This window comes from Mastigoproctus giganteus, chromosome 3, assembly GCF_048544385.1.
Source record: "Mastigoproctus giganteus isolate SK-2022 chromosome 3, ASM4854438v1, whole genome shotgun sequence".
In the NCBI taxonomy this organism is placed as follows: domain Eukaryota; kingdom Metazoa; phylum Arthropoda; class Arachnida; order Uropygi; family Thelyphonidae; genus Mastigoproctus; species Mastigoproctus giganteus.
The window spans coordinates 177,147,475-177,173,756 of record NC_143577.1 but is presented as its reverse complement, the minus strand read 5'-3'; the positions used below and the strand labels follow the sequence as shown (position 1 = coordinate 177,173,756).

The 26,282-nt window shown below is 35.6% G+C and overlaps 1 protein-coding gene across 1 annotated transcript in view; it reads right to left on the bottom strand.

Annotated features, from left to right (window-relative positions):
- Positions 1-1,761: 1,761 nt before the first annotated feature.
- The window catches only part of Naa80 (N-alpha-acetyltransferase 80), a 43,652-nt gene continuing 19,131 nt past the window's right edge, over positions 1,762-26,282 (bottom strand). Inside the window, exons 3-5 of the mRNA XM_090370155.1 lie at positions 20,383-20,458; positions 10,663-10,753; positions 1,762-2,040 (exon numbers count right to left, since the gene is read on the bottom strand). Coding sequence (XP_090226281.1) covers positions 1,762-2,040; positions 10,663-10,753; positions 20,383-20,458 — 446 coding nt within the window. The remainder of the gene's footprint in view (positions 2,041-10,662; positions 10,754-20,382; positions 20,459-26,282) is intronic.

The window sequence follows — 26,282 nt, the reverse complement described above, 5'->3', positions numbered from 1 at the left end:
ATAAGGCATTGGTCAGGCCACACCTTGAGTACTGTATACAGGTCTGGAGGCCTCATTTCAAGAAGGATGTAGAGCTGCTGGAACGAGTACAGAGAAGGGCAACAAGATTAGTGAATGGAACAAAGGGTTGCTCTTACGAAGAAAGGCTTAAGTTTTGCAAATTACAGAGCCTGGAGACTAGGCATCGCCGAGGTGATCTGATAGAGGTGTACAAGGCTTTGAATGGCTTGAGCATGCTCAATGCCAATGGGATTCTTCCTCTTGCTCAGAATAATCACCTGAGAGGGCATAAATTCAAATTGAGGAAGGACGGATGTCGGATAGATGTGCGGAAATTCGCCTTTAGCCAGCGGGCAGTTGGTTTGTGGAATAGACTTCCATCACTTGTTGTTGAAGTTGATAGCCTAAACAAATTTAAGGCTCAGCTGGACAGGTATTTCGAACGAATTGAGGGGTGAAATGGGAGTAGTGGTTGTTTTTTTTTTTTTTTTTTTTGGCTGATGCTGAATAAGCTTGCTTTCTTGCATCATATGCCTCTACTAATGCTAATGCTAATGGTGTAGGCCAGAGCTCATTTTGGCCTTTAATGCACCTTATGTGGCAACTTCCACCAATTTTTGGAACGTTTTAATAGAAATATTTTTCCATTCCTCATGCAAAAAATCTCTTAATGTAGCTTATAATGTTACCTGTTTTCCTGAAAATGGAGTTTCTCAATAAGCTTGAACCAGAGCAGTATGCACTTGAATATTCTGTTCTGGGGGCCCAAATCAGGGGTGCATCACCTGGCAGGTTACTAGATACCAGAATCTGTGATAAGTCCCCAGTTTTATTTGTGTTTAAGCAATCAACTGTTTCTTCAATGATTCAAATCCATCTAGTAATGTACTAAGTTTTAATTTGAGGTCAATGCATTCCTTACATTGGAACAATGCAAGGAATGCACTTTTTGTCTTCAGCCAGCAGGTGGTTGATTGTTAGAACAAACTTCCATCCATTGTTGTAGAAGTGAGAAAAACAAGAAAAATTATTTGAAGGGATGAACAAGTGATGTGGGATGTTTTTTTTTTTTTTTTTGGCTGATGCCTTATAAGCTTGCCTCCTTACATAATTTGTCACTACTAATATTAAAGAAAAAACTCATCAGTTGAACTAGAATTATCTATGAGACAAACTTGGAATACATGCCAGAGGCTATACAAATAATGAACTTGTGACTCATGGGAATTGCCTGTAACAAAATATAGAGTAATTATAAGTTCACAAAATTATCCTTTTGTATGATAAGCAAACTTTCAGTCATTTTAATGGAAATATTTTTCCATTCCTCATGCAGAAAATCTCATAATTTACTTCATAACAGAGCAAACACTATTCCATAATCATGCTCTGCATTTCAAGTAAACCTAATGTAATGGATATATTTGAAAATATATATCATAATTTATTCGGAAAATAGTCATATTTTCTGAATAAATTATGAACACTAATATAACTAAAAAAGAAAAAAAAATTAATGACTTTTATGGAAAATTTAATTCTCAATGAAGAAGAATAAATGTGAAGAGAGTGTCGGATATAATACTCAAATGTATATAAATTGGCATTTTTTTTTTTTCATTGAAATTTATTGAAACATAAAACCCTTAATTTCAACTTTTCTGAGTGATGGAATTCATTTTAAATTGCCAAATAAAACACATGTTAAAGGAAAATATATCATTTGCATTAAGGCACATAGGTAATTTTTGTAACAGTATTTCAAAGATTTTTTTTCATCCAGTAATGGCCCATATGCTGAATGTCAGATGATATAGTTATTTCTGACCACTGAAGTTCATTAACAGGAGGAGGAGGAGGTGGTGGTGGTGAGGATGAGGTTGTAACTGCTAGTGAAGTGAGTAATGGCTCTTTACATTCTAAGTTTCTTTCATGTAATGTATCATTTTTTCTATAACTTTGCATATATTTTACAGTTGAAGCATCCGATCTGTTAGCTGATATTTTATTAATAAAACTGGAATTCCAATTGCCACCAACCTGAAAAAAGAGACATGCTTCATTTAGTAATACTGCCAAACAAGGATTTGCATTTTCAAAAAATTTTACTAATTCTTGGAGATTTTAATGGTAATTTCACCTCTGAAATATTTCTAACATATGGATTTTGGATAAAAATGCACTTTAGTGAAATAGGAAAAACTGTAATTTAGTGTAACCTAAATGAAATAATACTCTAGTGCTATGATGATAAAATGCTGGGATTGTGTTGTGATGTAATTATAAATCAATAACAAAACCAAATGCAAAAAAATGTAATTATAAAACCAAATGTACTAAATGTTTAGGTTAAGTGCATCTGGTTCTGAAGGTAATTATGGAAAGATTTGTTTTAAGAATGATTCCTTTAAAAAAAAAAAAAAAAAGAAAGAAAGTCCCCCCCCCCATAAAATCTCAATTATCCACATATATAAATGGAAGTATGTTTCAGATGCTTGGGCATTACTTGATATGAAAAATTCAGAGTGATGTCAAATTTTCAGCATATGTTCTCTTTGTGGGAAAAACTTGAGGATCAATTCAGATATCATGTGCTCCCTCCTCCCACCACCACCACCACAGAAATCTATGTAGTATACAGTTTCAAGCTTAACATAACCATATAAAAGTGTCACAGGTCTGTACAAGTGTTTGTTCATTTGTATGTTGTAAAGGCTAAAAAACCTGGTATAGCTCAGGGGTTAAAAAACTAATACTTCTGCCTCAGAATGGCTAACTACAACCTTGATTGAAGAATACTTTAGAAATTTCTTTGGTCATAGACTGCAATCAAACTCAGATCCCTCCAAACTAGTAACAAGTGGCCAATATATACTCTCATGGAAGACTAGTCAAGAAGGTTAAGTCAGATCATACTAAATTTTCAGCTGTTTTGTTGTTCCCTAGGAAATTAAATCAAATCCCATTTCAACTGTTTGCTTCAGCCACCTTAGAAGGTAATTTACTCCATTTATCTAAATGCTGTCCAAATTAAACTGCATGAGATCCAATCTTCTGTTGCTCCACAAGATTCTCCATTGTCTCCCAATTCTTGTGTCATATACCACTATGAAGATACCTTCCTCATTCATTCTGATTCCCTTCACTGCTTTACCCACCTCATCAGATCCCTTTTCCTGCCCTCCAAAATACTTAGTTGTCAAGTTTGTAGATTATACCTTCTGGCTCATTTCTCACATGAACAACATTTAGTGCTCCTTACCAATATGGTTGCCCTTCTTTGAACCTTCCCTAGAAATTCTGCCTTCTTTTTAAATGCAACTTCCAGATCTGAACATAATGTACAAATTATAGTCTTTTTCTCATCTCATCGTATACTGAGAAATAATGATTTACTTCTCCCTGCCAATCCGGCGCCTCCGTAGCCAGGTGGGAAGGAGCAGCAGTGCGTAGCATACGCTTCTTGCTTAGACCGGGGTTCGAGCCCGTCACCACCAAATACGGAGGATGCGGAAAGGTCAGTGAATGACCACCGCATATCCCAGAGCAATATGGCCTTAGTTGCTAATGCTCCTAAAAAAAAAAAAACCAAATAACAATAATTCTCCCTGCCTGGAAAAGTGTGTGTGCATTTCTTGCCATGTCTTGACACAGCATGGAAAACTTTCTATCTGTTTGTATTTTAATCACTAACCCTTTCTTATCTTGAACCAACTAACTTATTCCTCATCCTCCCAGTCTATAGAAATTATGACTCCTGGAGTTCTGTTCCATAGGTGCAAGAAAAAGCAAATTAAACCTTAGTTGATGTCAAGTCAGTCAGATTTTCAGACCACATCTGTAATCAGTCCAGGTCATTTTGAAGCAAAATAGCCTGGTTATGTTTGTATTGTTAGCCACCCTATCAGGCTTTAAAGCATTGGCAAACCTTGGCAAACTTCCCCTATACACTTTTTTAATGGCATTCAGCAGTGCTTTTTTTGTAGAAAAATAGGTGCCGGTACTCATTCTTTGTTGTCAGGAAAAACTGAAAATTAAAACATGAAAAGTAAATTACTCTAAAAAATTATTTCCTGATATTTTTACTTTAGCAGTAATGTTTTTGGAATAAGAACAACAAATTAAGTATATTAACACACAGTTTATTAAGCATAAATTTATTATTTGTGTATATAAAAAAGAAGTAATAAGTAAAAATTAATAAAAAAAATTTCATAATAAAGTTTTATAGAATATTCCAAAATTTTATTGACTTCCCATCCAACACACTATGCTGACTTCTTTTCTTCTGTTTGTGTCTGTTGCTGAATGACGTTTCTGAAGCAGCCATGAATCGACATATTTGCTGGATCGAAGTGTGTCACCAAGTGGGCCTACAATTTTAAGTAATTGTTTTTGTCATCAACGGAGCTCTGACTGGGCTGACGATTAGATTCATTTGTGAAAATCCTCGTTCACATTCACTCGATGAAATTGGTATCGTACTCAGAGTGTTCATCAAATGCTCTTCAATTTTTCCGAAACCGCCTTTTCGATTAGGTATTCTCTAAATCTTTATTGTATACAAAAGTGGTATATATAACACACCCTTCACAGCAGTAATGTCAGAGTTTTTTTTTGTTTATCTTTTTCATTTAATTGAAGCATAATTGACAATTTTTTAACTTCATTCTCACCAAATGCCAACATTTTATGTTTAGAAGATTTAATATCTTCGTTGTCCTTATTTTCCTTCTCTTGTCATCGATATTGTCACTAGTTCTTAAATTTGAATTTTTTTTTCCTTTTTTCTTTAACTGTCCAAAATGTCGTCATTTGGATATTCAGCTACTGTAACCATGTAAACAGAGACAGGGAAAATTTACAGAAAAATGTGGATAATGCACTTCCATGAAACAACAGATGATTATTTGTCGGGATAAATGTAAATCACTCTCTCCTAATTCACAATGGTATCGAACCTATGGCCCACGCAAAAAGTGAATACAGCATTTTAAATTTTGTTAATTATCAAAAAAAAAATTCTAATTAAGTATTTTATTTAGTAAATGGAATCGTGTATTGTACTTAATAAAATTTTCGAACATTTTCAATTTTAGGTGTATCATTATTTTTATTTATTCATCTTAAGCAGTGATCCTTTCAGGTTGTAAATTTTCTAAAGTGAGCATTTAAAGACAAAAGTAAGGTTTTTTTTTTTTGAAAAACAAAAGACATATTTTTATAATTTTAATAAAATCTAAAAAATAAATTAGTGACACAGATTTGTTACACATAAAAGTATTGGGAATTTGTATTTTTTATATATAGCCTGAAAATAAAAAACAGTAACATGAAAACAGAAACTTCCTTTTCCATGTAACAAGATATGGAAAATGTAACGAAGAATGTGGGCCAGAGCCCATTGGAAATACCCCTTGATTTGAAGGCCAGAAGTGCGAACAGTGCGTACCCAGTTAAGTCTCTTCTAAGCCGTTTGTTACAGGGTATGAAAATTTTCTTCGCTCAACGGAAACTATTGTAAATGTAATTTCCAAGGGGAATTAAAAAGAAATTTTCTATAAAAGGAGTTTGTTAAACAGAAGTCCGACTGAGTAATTTAGAATTCTAAAAATGGTTATAAAGTTTTATATAGAAAATATCTTAACAATAGACATTGAAAAATGCAAATTTAGTTAAATAACCTTAAGCTTATTTGAATAGTAGGTAAACATGTGAAAAAATTTGCGGAATATTACAAATTTCGAAGTGTACGTCCAAATGTCACACGTTCACTGTTAGCCTGCTTTTATACATGTGTTTTGTGTCGCACAACACAAAATGTCGTCCATTCTATAAATCACCAGGAACAAATGGATCATTTTATGCTCTGTCGTCCATTTACATTGCTGTCGCGTTCTGAAAGACATGCCATCGTGTCCTACAGAATACAAGCGGAAAACAAGTCGCACGAATTTTCTAAGTACATGGTGTCTAATTGGTCCTTTTATGCAAACATGGCACTGTCTGTCGTGCGCTGTCTAGCCATCAGTGCTGCCAACCACTCTGTCGGATTTAAACTAATTTTATTTTTATAGACTTACCTGAAAGTTATTGCCAACATTTCCTGTGCAGAAAATGACAAGCCTTGCACCAAATCTTGCCTAGCTTGAAATCGTTCCTTGGAATTTGACCACCAGCCCATCAAATGATGCTACAGACATTCTAAAATAATTAAAAAACGTCCCTGTCGTTCCTTAATTTTCTGTAGAGGTTATGAAATTCCCCATCTACAAATCTAGCACTGTTGATGGAAAGTACAGCCCATCTTCTTTTCTGTCTTTTCACTGCAAATAAGCCGATACGCAAAATAGATCACACACAGATCCATCTTCCACTCTCCAATGCGAAGCGACACTGGCAGCACTGATACAATTTGTCCACCCGCACTAGTTTTTTTTTTTTTTTTGATGGACAACAAATGTTGCATGCATAAAAGAAACCTAGAAAATGTGCGGCAGTCTGCTGTCAGCTTTTGCACGGCACAAAACACATGCACAAAAGCGGGCTTAAAAAAAAGGTGCCGGTATGACGTACCATTGTGTACCGTCCCAAAAAGAGCACTGGCATTCAGGAAAATTATAGGGATTCCTCTGGGACTCCACCGGATATGCTAGTTCATTCCTGAAATATATATGATTATCATTTGTCTCCTTCAGCCAGTCCCTGATCTACCTAAAAATCTTTTCTGTAATTTCAAGTCATTCCAGTTTATATAATAACCTTTCATGCAGAACCATATAAAAAAAGTTTTAGCGAAATCCAAATACCTAATGTCAGAACTGTTTCTTGCATCCAACTGTTTTATAATTACATCACCAGTGTTCACTGCACTTTAAAAGTAGTACAATGCAGCAGAGAAATTCAACATGCAGAATCATTCAGCCTAACCTTTTCTTAAGGATAATGCCAGCAATCCTGTTAAGATAAACTGTGAAAGATATTATAATATAATATTTTATATATCTTTCATTTGGCAAGTGAGAATTATAACCAGTCACACAACTAGAGCAATAATGAGACTTTAATGCAATTTTTTTTCCTGCAGTGAAGACTCTACAGGTCTTGAATGCTTGTTTAGATCAATATGTTACTTCCTGATTTAGCATTAAATTGTTAACTGAAGCTGCCTGACATTTAAAAAAGTTTTCCCAGAGTGAATGACACACACACACACACACACACACACACACACACACACACACACACACACACACACACACACACACACACACACACACACACACAGAGTACAAAGTAATATCTATTCTCATGTTGTTTTAACTCCTGTGTTGAAATAAAACACCACACTTTTACTATTTTTTTATGTATTATATTTCAAGAAATTTTTAAATAGCATGGATAACTACCAAAATTGTAATTTAAACATTTTTACCACAAATGAAATATAAATATAACAAATTGACATATGAAATTATTACATAATAACAGAAGAAGAAGAGATATAAAATATCATATTAATGTGATTTTTGAACTTGAACATTTCTGGCATTTGGCAAAATGCTTCTCATGGCTATTCATAAGTAATTTTGGAGGTGTAATGATCTGTAAATCTCAACTTCATTTTTGATTTTACATGCCACATATTCTGGCAATATAAGTTAACTCCAGTGTTTACAATAATTTTTGAAACTCACATAAAAATATATGCATTAAGAACTGCTTTTTATTTCACTTAAAGTTTACACTGATATTGCATGAAATGTAAAGAAAGTGCTAAGCAATTATAGTATTCCCTTATTCAGAAAGTCATGAAACAAAACTTACAGGATAGGTGATGATGTGACACCACTCTTATTGATCCTGTATATACATAAGAGGTTTTGGTTATGTAAATGAACCACTCCTTGTTTCCTTTTTAGTACTATATTACAGATTTATCTGCAAACAATGCCTCAATATGGAGGCATGTTTGCCAAAAGAAATCAACAATACTGAAAGTTTAATATTCGACCACAAAAGTAAAACCTAAAAACATAACTTTCAACAAATACCAGGAACTCTTTTCTCCTGATGAAGACAAAAAAATTTAGGGTTTTAAGAGGCAGACAACAATGCATAGTTGTGTAAAAATATATAATAAATTATAAATATATTGGTATTAATTTGTCTTTCTAGCCTAAAGTGCACATGCCCTTAATTCCAGTTAAAGATTTAAAATTCAGCTTATAAGTTGACCTTAAAAGTTGTTTTTCAGTGTTTCAAAGCTTCATTTTGTGCAACTAAAATGTCCCTAATCAGGGATATTTTAGAGATCACTGATGAGGAAGATCACATGGAAGATATAGCCCCACTCCAAATTTCACAGAAGTTATAGAAAAACAAAAAACACGTCTGTCAGATGCTGAGCAAGTCACAGAAAATTAAAATGTTATTGTGGAATAAGAAATGAAGTGACACATTCTTTCAGTAGGTCATCACAGGTCATGTGATCATTGAGCCATAGATTACCCATCCCTTTTAGAGATTAAACTGTTTTAATGATAGTAGCAGAGGCATAAGATGCAAGAAAGCAAGCTTATAGAGCATCAGCAAACAATCCCTCCTGTTTCACCCATCCATTCACTCCAAAAGTTTGTCTAGTTCAGCTGTAAATTTATTTAAGCTGTCAACTTCCACAACAGCAGAAGGAAGTTTGTTTCGGCAATCAACCACCTGCTGGCTAAAGGCAAATTTCCACACATCTATTCTACAACTGTCTTTTCTTAATTTGAATTTATACCCCCTCAGATGCAGAATCTGAACAAGAGGAAGAATCCCATCAGAATTGAGCTTGCTCAAAGGCCTTATACACCTGAAGATCACCTCACAGGTGCCTAGTCTCTAGATGCTGCAATTTGGAGAACTTAATCCTTTCTTGGTAACGGTAACCCTTTGTTTCACTTATTGATCTCATTGCCCTTCTCTGTGCTTGTTCTAGCAGCTCTACATCTTTCCTAAAATGAAGCCTCCAGACCTGTATGCAATACTCAAGGTATAATGCAATGGCCTGACCATTGCATTATACAATGGGATAATCATGTCCTTATCCCTGCCCCTGCTACCAAAATTCTTATATATCATTGACAAGACCCCATGAGCTACTCTTGCAGCCTGTCTGCACTGCTCAGAAAACTTCATATCTGACTGCACAATTACTCCCAGGTCTTTTTCATTCTCCATTACCCTGAGTATAGTACTGCACAGTTGGTATGTTACCCTCAGGTTACTGCTACCCATATGCAGTACTTTGCATTTGTCAATGTTAAACCTCAGTTGCCACCTCACAGCCCATCTGCTCAACTTTCTAAATCCTGTTGCAGTAGTGTACCATCCTTGCTGTCATTAACAATGCTACCCACTTTCATATCATCTGCAAACGTGAACACTAAGCCAGTTATACCTTCATCAATATCATTGATAAATACAGAAAACAATGATGGGCCCATCATGAACCCCTGGGGGACTCCACTAATAACATTTTTCCATGAAGAGCAGTGTCCATTGATTACCACTCTCTGTCTTCTCCCACTCAAGCATTCCTTTATCCATAGCAGCAACTTGCCCTTAATGCCATACTGTTCCAAGTTGTGCAGTATCAAAAGCTTTCCTAAAATCCAAATATATGATATCAAAATTATTTTTGCATCCAGTTCCTTTGTGACCACATCATATCCAATCAAATTGGTTAGACAAGACTACTCCCTAACAAACCCATGCTGAGTCTGAACTATAACCGCAGTCTTGTCTAGATGATCCTGCAGTGCTTCTTTAACCAGTGACTCCATTATTTTCCCCGGAATAGAAGTTAAACTGACAGGTCTATAATAGTCATGTCATCTTTCAATCTCCCATTGTGAATTGGGGATACATTTGCACATTTCCAGTCGGTGGGGACCTCCCTTGAGTCCAAGAATGCCTTCATAATCATGGCTAATGGCCAGCTTACTTCCTTCACTGCCTCCTTTAATATAACTGGAAATATCCCATCCACCTCAAGTTCCTTCCTTATGTTTAACTTCAACAATTTCTCCGGCACTTTGCTCTCAGTTATTACAAAATCATTTAACTCCCTGTTAGAGTTTGATAAGCTTCTGGCTTCCACTACCCTACAGAAATCTTCATGTGTGAATGTAGATGCAAAATACTCATAGTTTGTCAGCTACCTCAGCAGAATCATCAACGATTGAACCATTGATATCAAGTGGACCAATCTGATTCATCCCCTTCCTTCCAGGATTTACATAAGTAACGAAGTCTTTACTTATGTAAACTCATTTCTTGTAATCTGCATTTGCTTGTCTAACCTCCTTTGTGAACTGATTACAGACTATCCTATATCTATCATAGGCATCTGTGTCTGCTGATAATTTATATGCATCCCATGCATTTTTCTTCTCTGCCACAAGTATCATTAGTTCACGTGACATCCATTTAGGCCTAAACCTTGAACAGTATTTCTTAGTTGGTATGAAAAGCCTAGTAGCTTCCAAGATTTGTTATAAAGAGAGCCAAATTTATAGCAGGGCAGCTAATGGGAATAAGATATAATTACATTAGAGTTTTATGGGATTAATAATACATATTAATAAATGAATAAATAGAAATAAAGGAGTTACTTACAACACACACGGGATCACAATAACTATATCCAATATGCTCATAGAAACCCTGCTGATCTTTAGTACTTAAATATATTATAGTAAATCCATGTCTGTCAAAAGAATGAATATACATGAAATTATCATAACAAACAGGCACATACTTTTAAAGCAAAACTGTATCCTTTTACACATCTCTTATTAATAATTTTCAAACTTTTTTTTAATCTACTTAATATTCAATCATTTTTTTTAAAGAAATTATTTTTAAAATTAATTTGGCCAAGACATTTTCACATTCCCTGCCAGTATCTATCTATAGAGTCTTACTGAAAAGATTCCCCAGTTTTAACTGAATACATTTATCTAAATGCATGGCATGCATGAAAGAGTTTGGTATCTCCAAACTCAGCAGTCTCTGTATGAGTTGGAGTCATGTGAAAACATTTCCAATATATGCATCATGAGCATCCAAAAATGCCAATAACTGGAGATATTTTGAAACAAAAAAAAAAGTGAAGTTAATCTAAAATTGAACATTGATTTTTCTTTCTCTAATAACTGGCTTGAATAATTCCAAAATTGAGAAGGACTTATTGTATAAAACAGTGAGCACTGAATCTGAAAGTTTTAATGAAAGAATATGAAACTTGGAAAACTACTTAAAGATCCTCTTCCCATTGTGAAGCAAATTGTGTTTCCAACTTTGGATGAGTGTGCATTTTTTTAAACATATTTTCTGACAGAAGTTATGCTTTCAAAGATGAAAGTAATTATTGAAGGTAAAAAAAAAAAAAAAAAAAAAAAAAAGAATCACAGTCTTGGTGTGCATATGCTTAGGTCATTCTAAAAACTTGTTGCTTTGTTATAAAATCAGAAAATTCACTGTTTCAGAAAAAGTGAGGTCCCTGCTGTGTACTTACAAGACATAACAAATGTGCATGGATGACAAATAAGATTTGTTGGAAGCTCCTACAATGCATAAATAAACAGGAAAATTACATATAAGAACAAAAAATACTAATGTTTCTTAACCATCACATAGCATATCCAAAGGATGTTGCAACTCAATGTATATGTATAAGTTTTACCAGCTAACACTATAGTTGTTTTGCAGTCCACGGACCAAACTTTAAACCAGAGGTTTTCCACAAACATCCTGTTTGTAGAAAATCTGTTTTTGAGGTGCTGCAAAGGATAATTGCTTCAGAAATGCTGGTGACCAGAAAAACAAAATGAAGACATTGATTATGAAAGAATAATTGCTTTACATTTGGACTGGCCTTCAAGAAAAGTACTGAACTCCTCTGTGACATCTGTGGATTATTGCCCTTTTCCGTGTGAATTTTTGTTGTTTTGGCTACTCAGACCACTGTGCATTTCCAATGGTAACCTAGTTCATACAATTTGCTGCATATTATGTCTGTATAAGTGACTCCTCATAGGCTGATCTGCACATTGTGCAGGTTTTTCAACCTATGAGGTTGAAAACGTGATATAAGCTAATTATAATCTCTACAATTCTTCCAGTCTGTGATGCGATTCAAATCTAAAATTCAAAGATTATGTCCATACTGATGCTCTGTGTGCTGCAAGATGAGGGGGATTCTATGAACATAATGAGAATGGAACTTATTAAGATGTTACTGAAGAAAACAATTAATGCTAATTATGTGCTGAGGCAATAGAACACTAAGAAAGATACTGATATTTGAGATATTCCCAATGTTTCTCATTTGGCTTATGGGAACTGGAAACATATATCTCAAAATGATTAAAAAGAATTAAGCAACACAATGGCTATTTTTTTTTTTTTTTCAGAAAAAGTAAAATGAGAATATCACAAATTCATTTTATAACTTTATAATCTAAATTTATAGCTTTGTATAATTGTTAGCATGCATGCAATAGCAAAATATCAAGTTTATAAGATTTCACACCAAACATATTTACATTTATATTGTAACCAGAAATCCCTTTTTATATTAAAGAATATAGCATTATTAAAATGCTATATTCTTTTCGTTTTACCTTTCACCGAGGCTTTGAGAAGACTTGGGGCCTTCCTGATGAAGTGATCCCCAAGGATGATTACTTATACTGTGTGGTTTCTATTTTGTGTTTTTTGATTTTTTTGGTATATTTTTTGGTATTTGGAAAAATACAGAGAGGAAAAGAAAGGTTCAAAAGTGCCCTCCAAATATTACTTCTGATTTTGAAGCTTTGTAGTTTAAAATACATTGTCCAGTCAACATTATGACCAAACTATGTTTTAGCAAGTGAATGGTTATAATGTTCCTCCCCACCCAGGCAATGAGAACCAGAAAATGTAATACTGCAGGTTCATGGCATGCAGTCCATACGAAGTACTTGATCGATGCGGGCAAGGAATGTGATCTGACGGGCTTGGAAGAAGGAAATGTTGGTACTGACAGATATAAGGAGTGTACTGGTCTCAAATTACAACTTGGTGCATTTCGAGAAGAATTCGAGTCTGAAGAAATAAGTGCTTGCTCTAGAAACAAATGTAACTTGGAGCTCGTCAGGGACAAAAGTATCTCCTGACCTGCCAAGTGATGCACCACCGATTTGGGACACAGAAAAGAATAGTCAAGTGCAGACTGCTCTGGTAGAAGGTGATTAGTTTTATTGGGTGACACTATTGTAGGTGAAATGGGTAACATTTTTTGTAATAAAGATAGGTGGTCTAGAACCAGTGTTCACCAGGAGCAACAATTGACGATGTTACCAAGAGATTATCAGATTTTAAGGGAGATAAAGAGAGAATTATTATTCATGTGGGGACTAACAATATTAAACATACATGACCATCAGTTGGAGAAATACAGGACTATGCTGAAGAAATGCTACAAGTTATATCAGAATGTGTATGTCTGCAATTCTGACCAGCACCAGATAGGAGGGATCATACGCTGAAAGCTTTGTGGATTGACTTGAGGGAATCTACAAGGCTCTGGGGGGGGGGAATTTTATCAGAGTGGCCTGCATTTGTAGGTAGTAGGAATCTGTTTTGTATAGATGGTATTCATTTGAACAAAGGTGGTGCAAGGATTTTTGCCAGTATCATTGAGAATACCCTAAGGGTTTGGGGAAACTGCTAGTTGGGGAGAGAAGGGTAATTTAGATCCACGTTTATCCGATGATATGAGTCAGAGTAATGCTTGCAGCCACCTCATGAATTCTTGTTTGTTGCCACAACATCTGATGTTGATAAGATGTTCTGGGGGTAGCAATGTTTCAAATGAGCTTGCAGACGACAATTGTGGGTTGGAGGAATTATCCCGCTTTGTGCAAACGTATTTGAACGAGGAGTTAAATATTCCGGATTATTAAATCGACTTTTGGGATACAAACAGTGGTGAGCTATAGTGGGCTCGCGAGAGCCCATTGTTATTTTTTTTGAAAATTTGCGAGCCCATTGTTGAGACAATTTATTTTACAAATGAAATACTGAATGCAATTATTGAGTATCCAGAGCCGAAACTACGGTGGGGCAAACAGGGCCCCATTCATAGCATTTTAATGGCGCAATCGATCGGTTATGTATTTTAAAATTGCTTCGTTTTTGATTTAATTACAGTCGGACCTCTGTTTAACGAACTTCTTTATGGTGAATTTTTTTTATTCCCCTTGGTAATTACATTTAAAATAGTTTCCGGTGAACGAAGAAAGTTTCCATGTAACGAACGGATTAGGAGAGACAACTTTGTATGCATTGTTCTCACCTCTGGCCTTTAGGCAATTTAGGTAATTAGAAAGTGCAAATTAAGGGTGAAAAGGATTACCGTTTCAGAATGTTAGTGGTGTCCATAAGACCTATGCAGTCGCATACCGAGAAGTCGCGCTAGTCAATATGCTTTCCATAGCCAGTCAGAGGATTAAGAAGATTCTAGACATGGATTATAGCCTCTGATCAACCTGTGTTGTGGTTCCCCTTTACTCCGACAAACGGGCATATGTTTTTCAGAGAAGTGAGTGATCCATGCCTTCCAGTAAATTTCTCCTGTCTATGTTTACATGGTCACAGTAGCTGAATATCCGTGTGATTCCGACATTTTGCACTGTATTCAAAGAACTAGTGAGAGCAGTAATGAAGATGGGGGGGGACTGAGGCAACTAAGATATATAAACTTTACGAAGATGAAATGTTGGCAGATTTTGAAACTTTGTTGAGCTTTTCACAGTGTAGAAAATGTTCTAAAATATAATGGCATACAGGCAATAATTAAAAAAATATATACTGTACAAATTGTATAATCAATCTCCAAAAAACTGGTGCAAATTAAAGATGATTGTTAAAGAACTTGATGTGGAAACTCTATAAAGATCGGTCGTGTGTTCAGGCCATGATGAGCAGCTTGTAGCTTGTGGATGGCAATTGCGGGTTAGAGGAATTATCCCACATTGTGCAAACATTTTGTATCAGAAGTTAAATATTCGGGATTATTAAATCGATTTTTAAATTTGGAATTTCTTAAAATTTAGCACTAATGATTGACATCCTGCAGGAGCTCTCTTACCAGAAGCTTTACAGAATCGTAATGGTAAAAGCATATAAATTAATAATTCGAACTATCAATGCTATTGCTAATTTGAAAAATTCTGAAGGAAATTATGAAGCTAAAATTGAGAGCATGTTCAAGTTGAAAGAATCAAATCGAAAGTAAAAAAAATTACCTTGTGACAAGTTATTAAATGCATCATTTTATCCTTAAAGGATAAGTTATTAATGCAACAGGGTGATTTTAAATTAAATAAAGAAAATAACGATACCATTGAAAGAAATTTTAAACATATGCTACATACCTGAAATCGTGGAATGTGAAAGAACTTTCATCTCGGTGGTATTTTCTGATAAAATATGAAATAAAAATTAAGATAGAAAATAGAAAATGATTTTAGAGATTTTGTCGAAGATAGTTTATCTTTAAAATCGAGTGAAATTACCTTTTCAATTAAGAAAGCCAGAATTGCGATTAGCAGTGCTGAAGCTGAGTGAGCTTTAGCATAATGAATAATAATGTGTAAATTAAACATGTTGCAGATTATGATGACCATACATCTAAATGGAAAACCACTGCTTCAATTTGATCTGGATCGTTACGTCAAATCATTCCTCTGTAATCATTGTTCAGCTATTGAGCAAAGCAGATCAACAACAAATATTAATAAAGGAGTAGATTCTATGTGGCAATTTTTAGAATAAATTTTTCTTGAATATTTGTGAAATTATTTTTTTTCGTGTAATCTGTGATTTTTTTTGTGTACTTTTTCTAGAAAATTTGTTTTTTATGTAATATTCGTTTTTATATTCTGGAATGTTTTGTGATAGTTTTTGTTATTTCTGATATGAGAAATATTTCATGTTATTTATTTTATCATGAAAAAAATGTATCCATTATATTTCCCTAGTTGTTAAAAAAAAATACGAATAAAAAAGTTGCACGTGTGCAGAGCACGCGCAGTAGATGGTTTATGCAAAACATCCTTCGAGTTTCTTTTAGGTATTTTGATTTGTATATATTGATTATGAAATAAAAGAGCTTTTTTATTGTAAATATTTTATTGATCATTCACACATTTTCATAATTTCTGGAAGGTAAGATACAGTGGATTTATGATAACCAAAGTAAGAGATACTTGCGATTGCAACATATCTAAATGTCTCTGTAAAGCAGCACAGATTTATGTACCGATCTTGTAGCTGAAGCGACATACGCAGCTGTTAGGGGCACCTAACAATGGAATGTAACGAAAATGTGAGACAAAAAAAGAAATTATTGACAAATATTTGTATTGTTGAAATCATACTTACTGCAGTAGTATGATTCAGAAAGCATGATTGTGACATCATACTATTCAAAAAATTCTAAAAAGTTAGAACTCCAGACACTATCATATCCCATTATCATCGTAAGACGAGACATGATGACCAGGTTTTTGTTTTTTTTAGATACACGTAGGAAGGTTTTACACATTCACTTATACACATGGTTAAAGGGGTAATAAGCCGCATCCACCCAACTCGAGTTATCATATCAGTCACGAAAAATGTGTCACGCACTCTAATCACACTCCTAGTAGTGCAAGCGTGGGAAGCGCCTCTGGTGGAAGCTGTGGATGACGTCACTTCCGTGACTGATCAAATTTACTCAGTAGAAAGTCAGAAAAACTGCGAGCCCATTGTTAAAATATTCACAGCTCATCACTGGATACAAACCTAAGTAACTTCAGGGGTGTGTCAGGGTAGTAAACTATAGAAGATTACTTAGTCTCAACTGTTATGCGGGGAGTGATATCAATAAAATGGTTGAATTTAAACTCCTGGTTAGGACAACTAATGCTGATATAATAGGACTAACAGAAACGTGTTGCCACCAAGAAATTGGTGATGATCAGTTCCACTATGGTATGTATAATGCATTTAGGAAAGACTGCTAGGGTAGAAGGGGTTATGTTTCTTATCAAAAGCAGCCTGAGTGCAAAAAGAGCTTTTGCTGAGTCTGAAGTTACATCTGCCAGTGTAGAATCAGTGTGGCGTGGTGTGTGTTAGCCGGAAGCAACGGAACAATGAGAGTAAGAGTAATCTACAGACCAGAACATTGTGAAGAATATGACAAGAGTCTTTACATGCAGATAGAATGGGCAAACAAGTGTGAATGTCTTATTATGGGTGACTTTAATCTGCCCCAGTTGATTGGAATAAGTGGGAGGGAAGCTCACAATGGTGAAAAACTTTTAAAAATAAATTAGATGATTATTATTTGTACCAGCACGTTAGAGAATGTTACTAGGGGTGAGAATATTCTTGACCTCATTATTACTAACGATTCAGACAACATCACAGTATTTTACAGGAAACACTGTCAGCAAGTTATCACGCAATCATCAGCTGGAAGATGAAGGATGATGATGCAGTAGTTGAAGGTAAAGGTAAGGGTTTTAATTTCAGAAGAGGAGACTTTGACAGTTTAAGGCGCTAAATGGTCTGTGAACAGGGTGGATTGCTGAGGGATGGTGAATGCATTTGAATTATGGAATACTTTTAAAGCAAAAATCACAGCAGCCATGAATGCATACATACCTTTAAGAAAATATTGCAGGAGGAGGATGCCAAAATGGATGATTGCAGAGTTGGCTGGTCAATAGAGCAAAAAGAGATAGCATGATACAGTTATATAGAGATGAAAAGTACTGATGCTTGCAACAGCTGCAAGTTGATCTGTAATAGTACCACAAATAAAGTCAGGAAAGTCAAGGCTGGGCATGAGAAAGCATTCGCTAAGACAACAAAGAATGGAGACAAGGAATTTTTCAAGAAGAAAAAACCAAGTCAGATTCGACTCCTGTGCACTGGGTGTGGGAAAGTCTTAGACAACCCAGCTGATGTTGTGGATGAAATGAACAGATACTTTGCATCTGTCTTTATTGACGAAAGACCCTTCATGCTGAGAAGAACTGGCTGTGCGAGTGAGGGTGAGTCATGTGAAATTAGTGATTTCGTAATTATAGACGATTGTTTATTATAAAAACTTTTTTTGCATAAAGGCAAGTAAGGCTTCCAGAGTAGATGGTGTATAGCCTGTAGTTCAGGGAGAGCACAAAGGAGTGTATTGAACCATTGAAGTTAATTATGAGGGAATCCTTGGACTCAGGGGAGATTCCTTTGAATTGGAGAAGTGTTGATATATCACCGATATATAAAAATGGTTCTAGGAGTGAAATTGGTAACTACAGACCAGTTAGTCTGACTTCATCTACTGTTATTGCCTTAACAGCCTGTCTAAATGCTACCCTGGCCCGAGGTAATGGCCCGAGGACATTATCGATCACTAACAATACATTGAAATGCAACCTCTTGCTGTTACGGTATATATTCACTTTTAAAGAAAATTGTTTTTAAAACTAGTCTTCAAAAATATTCGAAAGCTAGATTTGGGAGGGTGCACCTGTTAGCTATTAAGCATATATATTATTAAATTCATTAGGTTTTAACTGAAAAAATAGCATGATTAAGGTAAAGAAAGCCAACAGAAGAACCACAGAAAACTTACCGGGCAAAATCGTTTCCCGCTACTGGAGTTTCTCCCTGCATTCTCGGTAAAAGATTGTGTGTGTTATTGGTAGTGGCAGTAGAAATCGATACCGATGTATTGATGAGTTTTTTCCTCATTATTAAAAGCAGATTATCAGAGTTCATGATTGGGTTGAAATTTACTTACAGGTACACTTTCCAAGACTGCCTCAGTCTTAGGGTATTTATCCCCCCTTACCTGCTGTTTTAACCCGATACAAAAAAGACTTCTACAAACAGTGCGTGTTATCAGTAGTGGCAGTAGAAGTCATTTTGCATCGGGTTAAAACAGTGAGAAGGGGGGATAAATGCCCTATGACTGAGGCGGTCTAGAGGGTGTACCAGTAAGTAAATTTCAGCCGCAAAGGCAATTCGATAAGCTGCTTTTAATAATGAGGAAAAATTAATCAATACATCGTATCGACTTCTACTGCCACTACCAAATAACATGCACCATCTGCTTACCGAGAATGCAAGGAGAAACTGCAGTAGTGGAAAACAATTTTGCGAGTAAGTTTTCCTGTGGTTCTCATGTTGACTTTCTTTACCTTTGCCAATAGCATATTTGCATATTTAAAAAAAAAAAAAAACATAAACCTGACAAGAAAGGAGGCAAAAACTAACCTTATCAGAAAACAGTGGATATGTATGAAAACACCAATGGTCAGAAAATTTCTGATGAAATCAAAACTGGCAGGTGCATGTCTGAGAAATTGAGACAGCCACTGCAGCAATGGCTGTCTCAGTTTCTTACTATTACCTATAAACACTAATTTAGAAAAAACAACATACATTTATTATTCACAATTAACTTAAATAATCCAAAGTTTTTTTATAGAAATCATCACCTAATGAAAGCAGCAAATATCTGTCATTAAAGATTTAACTCTCTACAAGGTATGTTGTGCAACAGTATTCTACAACCAAAAATTTTAAAAAAATTTAATTTAAAATATCTATTAAAATTACGTGAGCAAAAATTTTAGTATTAGAAGATCATACTGGAGGAATTTTGGTATTTCACCAGTACAGGCTTCAGTTTTGATCTGCATTATTATTTTTTAAATGGAGAAGCATAACCACAAAAAATTCTTTACAGCTCTATATTCATATGGAAAATTCACCATGTACATGTTAAAATTTCCATAAAAAGTTTGGTTTCAGCTTTAATTCTGACTGAGCTGGATTCAATGCAACCACCCAATATTTTGCTATAAGTAGATGGAAATATTCTTTTTTGGTTAAAAAGACTGATGTTACTAAAGTTATTAACTATTCATATCATCCAATATAGTATCCAAAATAAAGAACACAATTTTATGGTACATTTTAAACTATTTGTGTCTGTGGGTTTGTTCTTTTATGTACCTACTAAACAGTTACAGTAAGGAGAAAAACAACAGGTAGCTCAAGTTTGCTTACTAGATTTCCCTCTCCTCACTCATTCTGTAGTGTAAGTAGGTTTGGATAGACTTAGTGAATAGACTGAGCTACCTATTGTTTTTATCCTTACTATAATAGTGAATTGATTATTTAGTTTCCTTTTAATTTAATATGGAGAAAAAAATCGATTTTTTTTTTTATTATATTCTTCTTTCAAAAAATATCTACTCAAATACCAAAACAATCATAATTTGAATTCCATACCTTTTGGCATATTCTTCAGTTAGAGACATCAATAATGATCCTAAACCTTTGCCTCTCCTATCTCTCTGAATTACAACTTAAACAGAGAACATGCAGGAATTAATTTGAGAAATAAAGTGAGAAAATATGAGAAGAAAAATCAAAATAATAAACTGAAATCAGTTTTAAAAATGAAATAGAAGTCATCCCAATATTTTTAAAGACTTTTTAGGGAGACAAATGTTGGTCAAATGAGATGTTTTCTGATAAAACATCTCATAAAACTGGGTATGATCTTTTCAAAGTAAATGAATTGTTAATGATTGGATGCCAAAAATGTTAATTTTGGCAAAAAATAAATGTGATAACAAAATTTTAATGTCATATTTGCACTACAAAATACATACAGATAACATATGCATTTCATACTATAAAATACATATGGATAACATATTTTATTATGAGAAGGAAAAAAAAAAAAGTTAAATTTAATGGAAAGTGTAATTTGTCTTATTGGGATTCTCTGTTCAAGCTATATATACAAGGAACATTCCATAAATAATGCCTCTTGGGTGACAAATTTTTTTGCAACTGAGTTAGCTTCATGAAGTTTTACATATTGTTAGTATACAGTAGATTTACATACTAAAATAAAAATTTCTGTCTATTACACACCTGAAATTTATAAACAGTCAAACTAATTTATGTTTCTGCTAAAGGTTGGTGACAGAGCTTTTCAAGTCAGGAGAAAACTCAGCTGCCTGGATTCATGAAAAATTGATTAAAGTATACCAAAAAGACACTACTGATATAAGCAATGTTTATAGATGGCTTACACATTTTAAAGGAGGTGTCAATGACATTTGTGACCAGCCCAAGGAGCAGAAGACCAAAGTTCTGTATTGATGAAAACACTGAAGATTTTGTATCAAATGATTCAAAAAGGCAGGCCAGTTTAACTATATAGGCAATGATGCGAGCACTAAGGTGTTTAATGACAAATGTATTAACCATTTTAAACACATTAGTCTATGGAAAAATATGATATAAATGGGTGGCAAAGCTGGTACATATGAGAAATAAAATTCTCCAGGAAGGAAAATTCTCCAATTCTCCTGTTACATGAATACAATAATTTTCAACGTTTTTTAAAATCTAATAACAGGTAATGAGACCTGAATCTTCCATTATGGCCCTTGACTGGGCACATTCATCATCTCCAATGAAGAAAAAATTATGACCATAGTGTTTTGGGACAGAGAAAGCCCATTGGTTGATTTTTTAGAAGTCGATTATAAAGAAAGGATATTACCAAACACTTTTTAAACTTAATAGAGCTATAAACCAAGAAAGGAAGGCCATAACAGGAGACCAAAGACCAAATAACATTACACCATGATAATGTCAAGCCATACACTGCCCATGTGACTCAGATGAAAACTGCAGACTTAGGGTGGAGGGTGTGCCTCATCTTGCATATTAGCAGACTTGGCTCTGTCTGATTTTTTTCTATTTGGCCATATGAAGAGATATCTTCACAGAAAACACATTTTAGCATTAGCAGAGGCACATGATGCAAGAAAGCAAGCTTACACAGCATCAGCCAAAAAAAAAAAAAAAAAAACCCCGATTCCCATTTCACCTATCCATTCAGTCCAAAAGTTTGTCCAGTTTTTCCTTGAATTTAATTAAACTATCAACTTTCACAACAACAGATGGAAGTTTTTTCTAGCAATCAATCGCTTGCTGGCTAAAGGCAAACACACATCTATTCTACAACTGTCTTTCCTCAATTTGAATTTATGCTCCCTCAGGTGTGGAATCTGAGCAAGAGGAAGAATCCCATCGGCATTAAGCTTTCTCAAACCATTCAAGACCTTACATGCCTCAATCAGATCACCTCACAGGTGCCTAAGTCTCCAGACGCTGCAATTTGCAGAACTTAAGCCTTTCTTGATAACAGTAACCCTTTGTTTCACTTACTAATCTCATTGCGACCAGCAATGAGATTAGTAAGTGAAATAAAGGGTTACCTTCTCTGTACCCATTCTAGCAGCTCCACATCTTTCCTAAAATGAGGTTTCCAGAGCTGTATGCAGTACTCAAGGTGTGGCCTGACCACTGACAAAGGGATAATCCCTGCTAGCAAAAGTCCTGTATATCACTGACAAGATCCCATGAGCTGCTCTGGCGGCCTGTCTGCACTGCTCAGAAAACTTCATATCTGATTGGACAATTACCCCCAGGTCTTTTTCATTCTCCAATGCCCGAGTGTAGTACCACACATTTGTTAAGGTTTCTCTGGGGGTTACTGCTACCCAGTGCTTTTTTTGTAAAAAAAAAATAGGTGCCATACTCATTCTTTGCTATCGGGAAAATTTGAAAATTGAAAGGATATGAAAAGTACTCAATTTTTTTTTTCCTCCTGATATTGTTCATTAGTAGTAATGTTTTTAGAATAAGAACAACAAATTAAGTATATAAACACAGTTTATTAAGCATAAATTTATTATTCAAGTATATAAAAAAATAAGTAAAATGTGAGTAAAATAAGTAAAAAATAATACCATAAGTAAAAATAATTTCATGATAAAGTTTTTGTAGAATATTTCAAATTTTTATTAAGTTCTCATCCGACACCCTATGCCAGGGGCCGGCAACCTGTTTTGAGTGAAGAGCCATTTTTGATCTAATTAAGAAAAAAAAAAAAAAAGAGAATCCGAAGAGCCGCACCTCAGTTTGAGTTTGATTTTGGTTTTATTGGCGCAAAAACAACTAAGGTTATACTGCGCCAGGAAACGATTAAAATATCATCAAAGATAAATTCTGGTAACCTTTAAAAAGGTTATCTCGTCAAATTGTTATTTATATATGTGTGTATATATTAATAGCTTGTAAAAATTTAAAAACTGCCAACACGTGGTCGTTGTCTGATAAAATCTGACTGAGTGTATAAGGCTCAGTCGGATGAGTAAAAGCGGTAAAATGTATATTGCGAACATGGGTAAAATGAACGCAATCTATTAAAATATGCTTTAGAGTTAAAACGGTGTTGAAAGACTCGCACATTGGAGGGTCATCCGCCCTCAGCAGAAAAGAATGTGTCAGATGACTGTGTCCTATGCGGAGTCGAGCAAGAACAACTTCCTCGCTCCGATTCCTGCGCAGACTAGACTGCCATGTTTCTATTACAGGCTTTATTTGGTATAATTTATTTGTTCTCTCTCTCTATGCCATAGTTCTTGCCATTGGGAGTACATCTTGTTGCGTATTATTTGCCTGTAGTCTGTATAGGGGACTGACAGGCAACGATTATTAGTGGGTGTTGCTGATTTGGCTGCAGTGTCAGCCAAATCATTTCCCTTTATCCCAATGTGGCTAGGAATCGAGCAGAAGCGGATATCAAACTTGTATTAATGAAGAGAATGTATCTTCTGCTGAACTGACAGAGAACTGGATGAGAGTTGTGTCTCAGAGATAATAAAGCCTGTAATACACTCAAAGAGTCAGAATATATTATTGAAGTTTGGCATTGACAAGTTCGAATGTGATCCAAGGCTAGCTCTATAGCATACAGCTCTGCAGTGTATATGATGGATTCAGGAAGAATCTGCTGAGATATTATAGTGTCCGGAAACACAGCAGCAGATCCTACGCACGATTCAGACTTCGAGCCGTCTGTGTAAACGGGCAGGAAGTCTGAGTACTCAGCTCTGTTCAGTAGCTCTATTCTGTGTGCAGAATAGAGCTACTGGTAGACAGATGATGAGGGCTCAGACTTTACCCATTTCTTAAGGGAAAAGTCGCACGATGGGGTATGAGCATGCCAGGGTGGAAGAGTTTCTTTTGGTGTTTGTGCAACCTTGTCTAGAATGATGTTAAACTTTGTGATTAGCTCTTGGACACGAATACCAAAAGGTCGGTTGGCAGTCTGACGGGTATTGTACAAGTTTTCCCAACGTGGCTCAAAAACAGATGTCCACGTAGGATGGTCTGGGAGGGATTTCAAGTTTAAAACATAGTTTAAAGACAACTGCTTCCGTCGAAGGGATAACGATGGTTCGTTTGCTTCGACTTATAAGCTCTGGACAGGAGATGTTCGAAAAGCTGAGGTAGCGATACGGATAGCCTGATGGTGGACAGGGTCCAGCCATCGAAGGACACTATCTCTAGCCGAGGAGTATACCTGGGCCCCGTAGTCTAATTTGGATCGTACAAGTGCATGGTAAATACGTAGTAGGGTGCACCTGTCTGCTCCCCAACGCGTGGAGGAGAGAGAGAGCGAAGAATATTTAGTCCCCTCGTGCATTTTGTACGAAGTTGACGAATATGTTCGAGAAAGGTCAACTTTTTATCAAACACAAGTCCCAAGAATTTTGTGTCTGACACTACTGGAATAGCATATTGTCCGAGCCTTAATTCAGGTTCAGGATGAAGATTACGCTTACGACAAAAGTGTATGCAAACGGTCTTCTCTGGCGAGAACCTGAAGTCATTTGCTAGTGCCCAGGAATTAAGGTGATTGATGGCTTGTTGCAGTTGTCTTTCAATAACCCTCATGTTGCATGACTGACAAAATATGCTAACGTCATCAACATAGAGGGCACTGTTTACAGTTGGAGGAAGTTGTTCAGCGTTGGAATTTATTTTGATGGCAAAAAGCGTGACACTTAAAACTGATCCTTGTGGTACTCCCTCCTCTTTTGCAGAAGGGACGAGAGAGTGAGGATCCCACACAAACTTGGAAAAATCGATTGGCTAAAAAGTTTTTTATAAAAATGGGGAGTTGCCCTCTAAGACCAAGGCTATGCAAATCTTTTAAAATGCCAAATCTCGAAGTTGTATAATATACCTTCTCCATGTCAAAGAACACTGACACCAAGTGTTCGCGTTTTAGGAAAGCATCCCGGATGGATGTTTCCAGTCTAATTAAATGATCAAGAGTGGATCTGTTTTTTCGGAAGCCGCACTGGATGCTGGAGAGAAGATCATTCGATTCCAAATACCACACCACATTAATCGAAAATTAACCATTCTCTCCAGGATTTTGCACAGGCAGCTAGTCAGAGCTATAGGATGGTAATTAGTAGGGAGTTTAGGATCCTTTCCTGGCTTCGCAAATGCAAGCACAAATGCCATGCGCCAGGAATCCAGAAATTGCTGTTTTATATAGATTCTGTTATACAGAACAAGCAGGCGATCCATAGATGCAGGTGACAGATGCTTAAGCATTTCATAATGGATGCCATCTGGTCCAACAGCACTTGCCTTGGAATGATAGAGAGCTCTTTTTAGTTCCTGCAGAGTGAAAGGCAGGTTGTAGGGAAACAAGCCTTTCTGTGTGAAATTTAGTGTCTTTTTTATGTTTCAGGACCAGAAACTCTGGGGAATAGGATGATATCCCAGAGATGTTTGAAAATGTTTCCCCAAGGGCATTGGCTATTGCAATGGGCTCTACAATAGTGCATCCATTATAGTCTATGATCGATGAAGGGTGGGATGTACATTTTCCCTTCATTTTTCGGATTTTATCCCAGACTACCTTAGAGTTGGTAGACTGGCTAATAGATGATGTAAAACGGATCCATGATTCCCTTTGACTCTGACGGCGAATGTAGCGTACTTTGGCTCGTGCACGCTTGAAGGCTATTAGATTAACAGTGGTAGGATATCGGCGGAATATCCCCCATGCTTTGTTTTGAGCCTTTTTTGCTGCTGTGCATTGTGGATTCCACCATGGCTTGGGAAAAGGTGGAAACCGGGCAGATGTTTTCAGTATGGTATTCGCAGCTGCTTGGACGATATTTTCTGTAATGTACGTTACTGCATCATTGATAGGCTCCTGACTGACGGTACTGAGGTCAAAACTTGCCTGATGTTGGAAGGCAGTCCAGTCAGCCTGATCAGTCTTCCACCGTGGT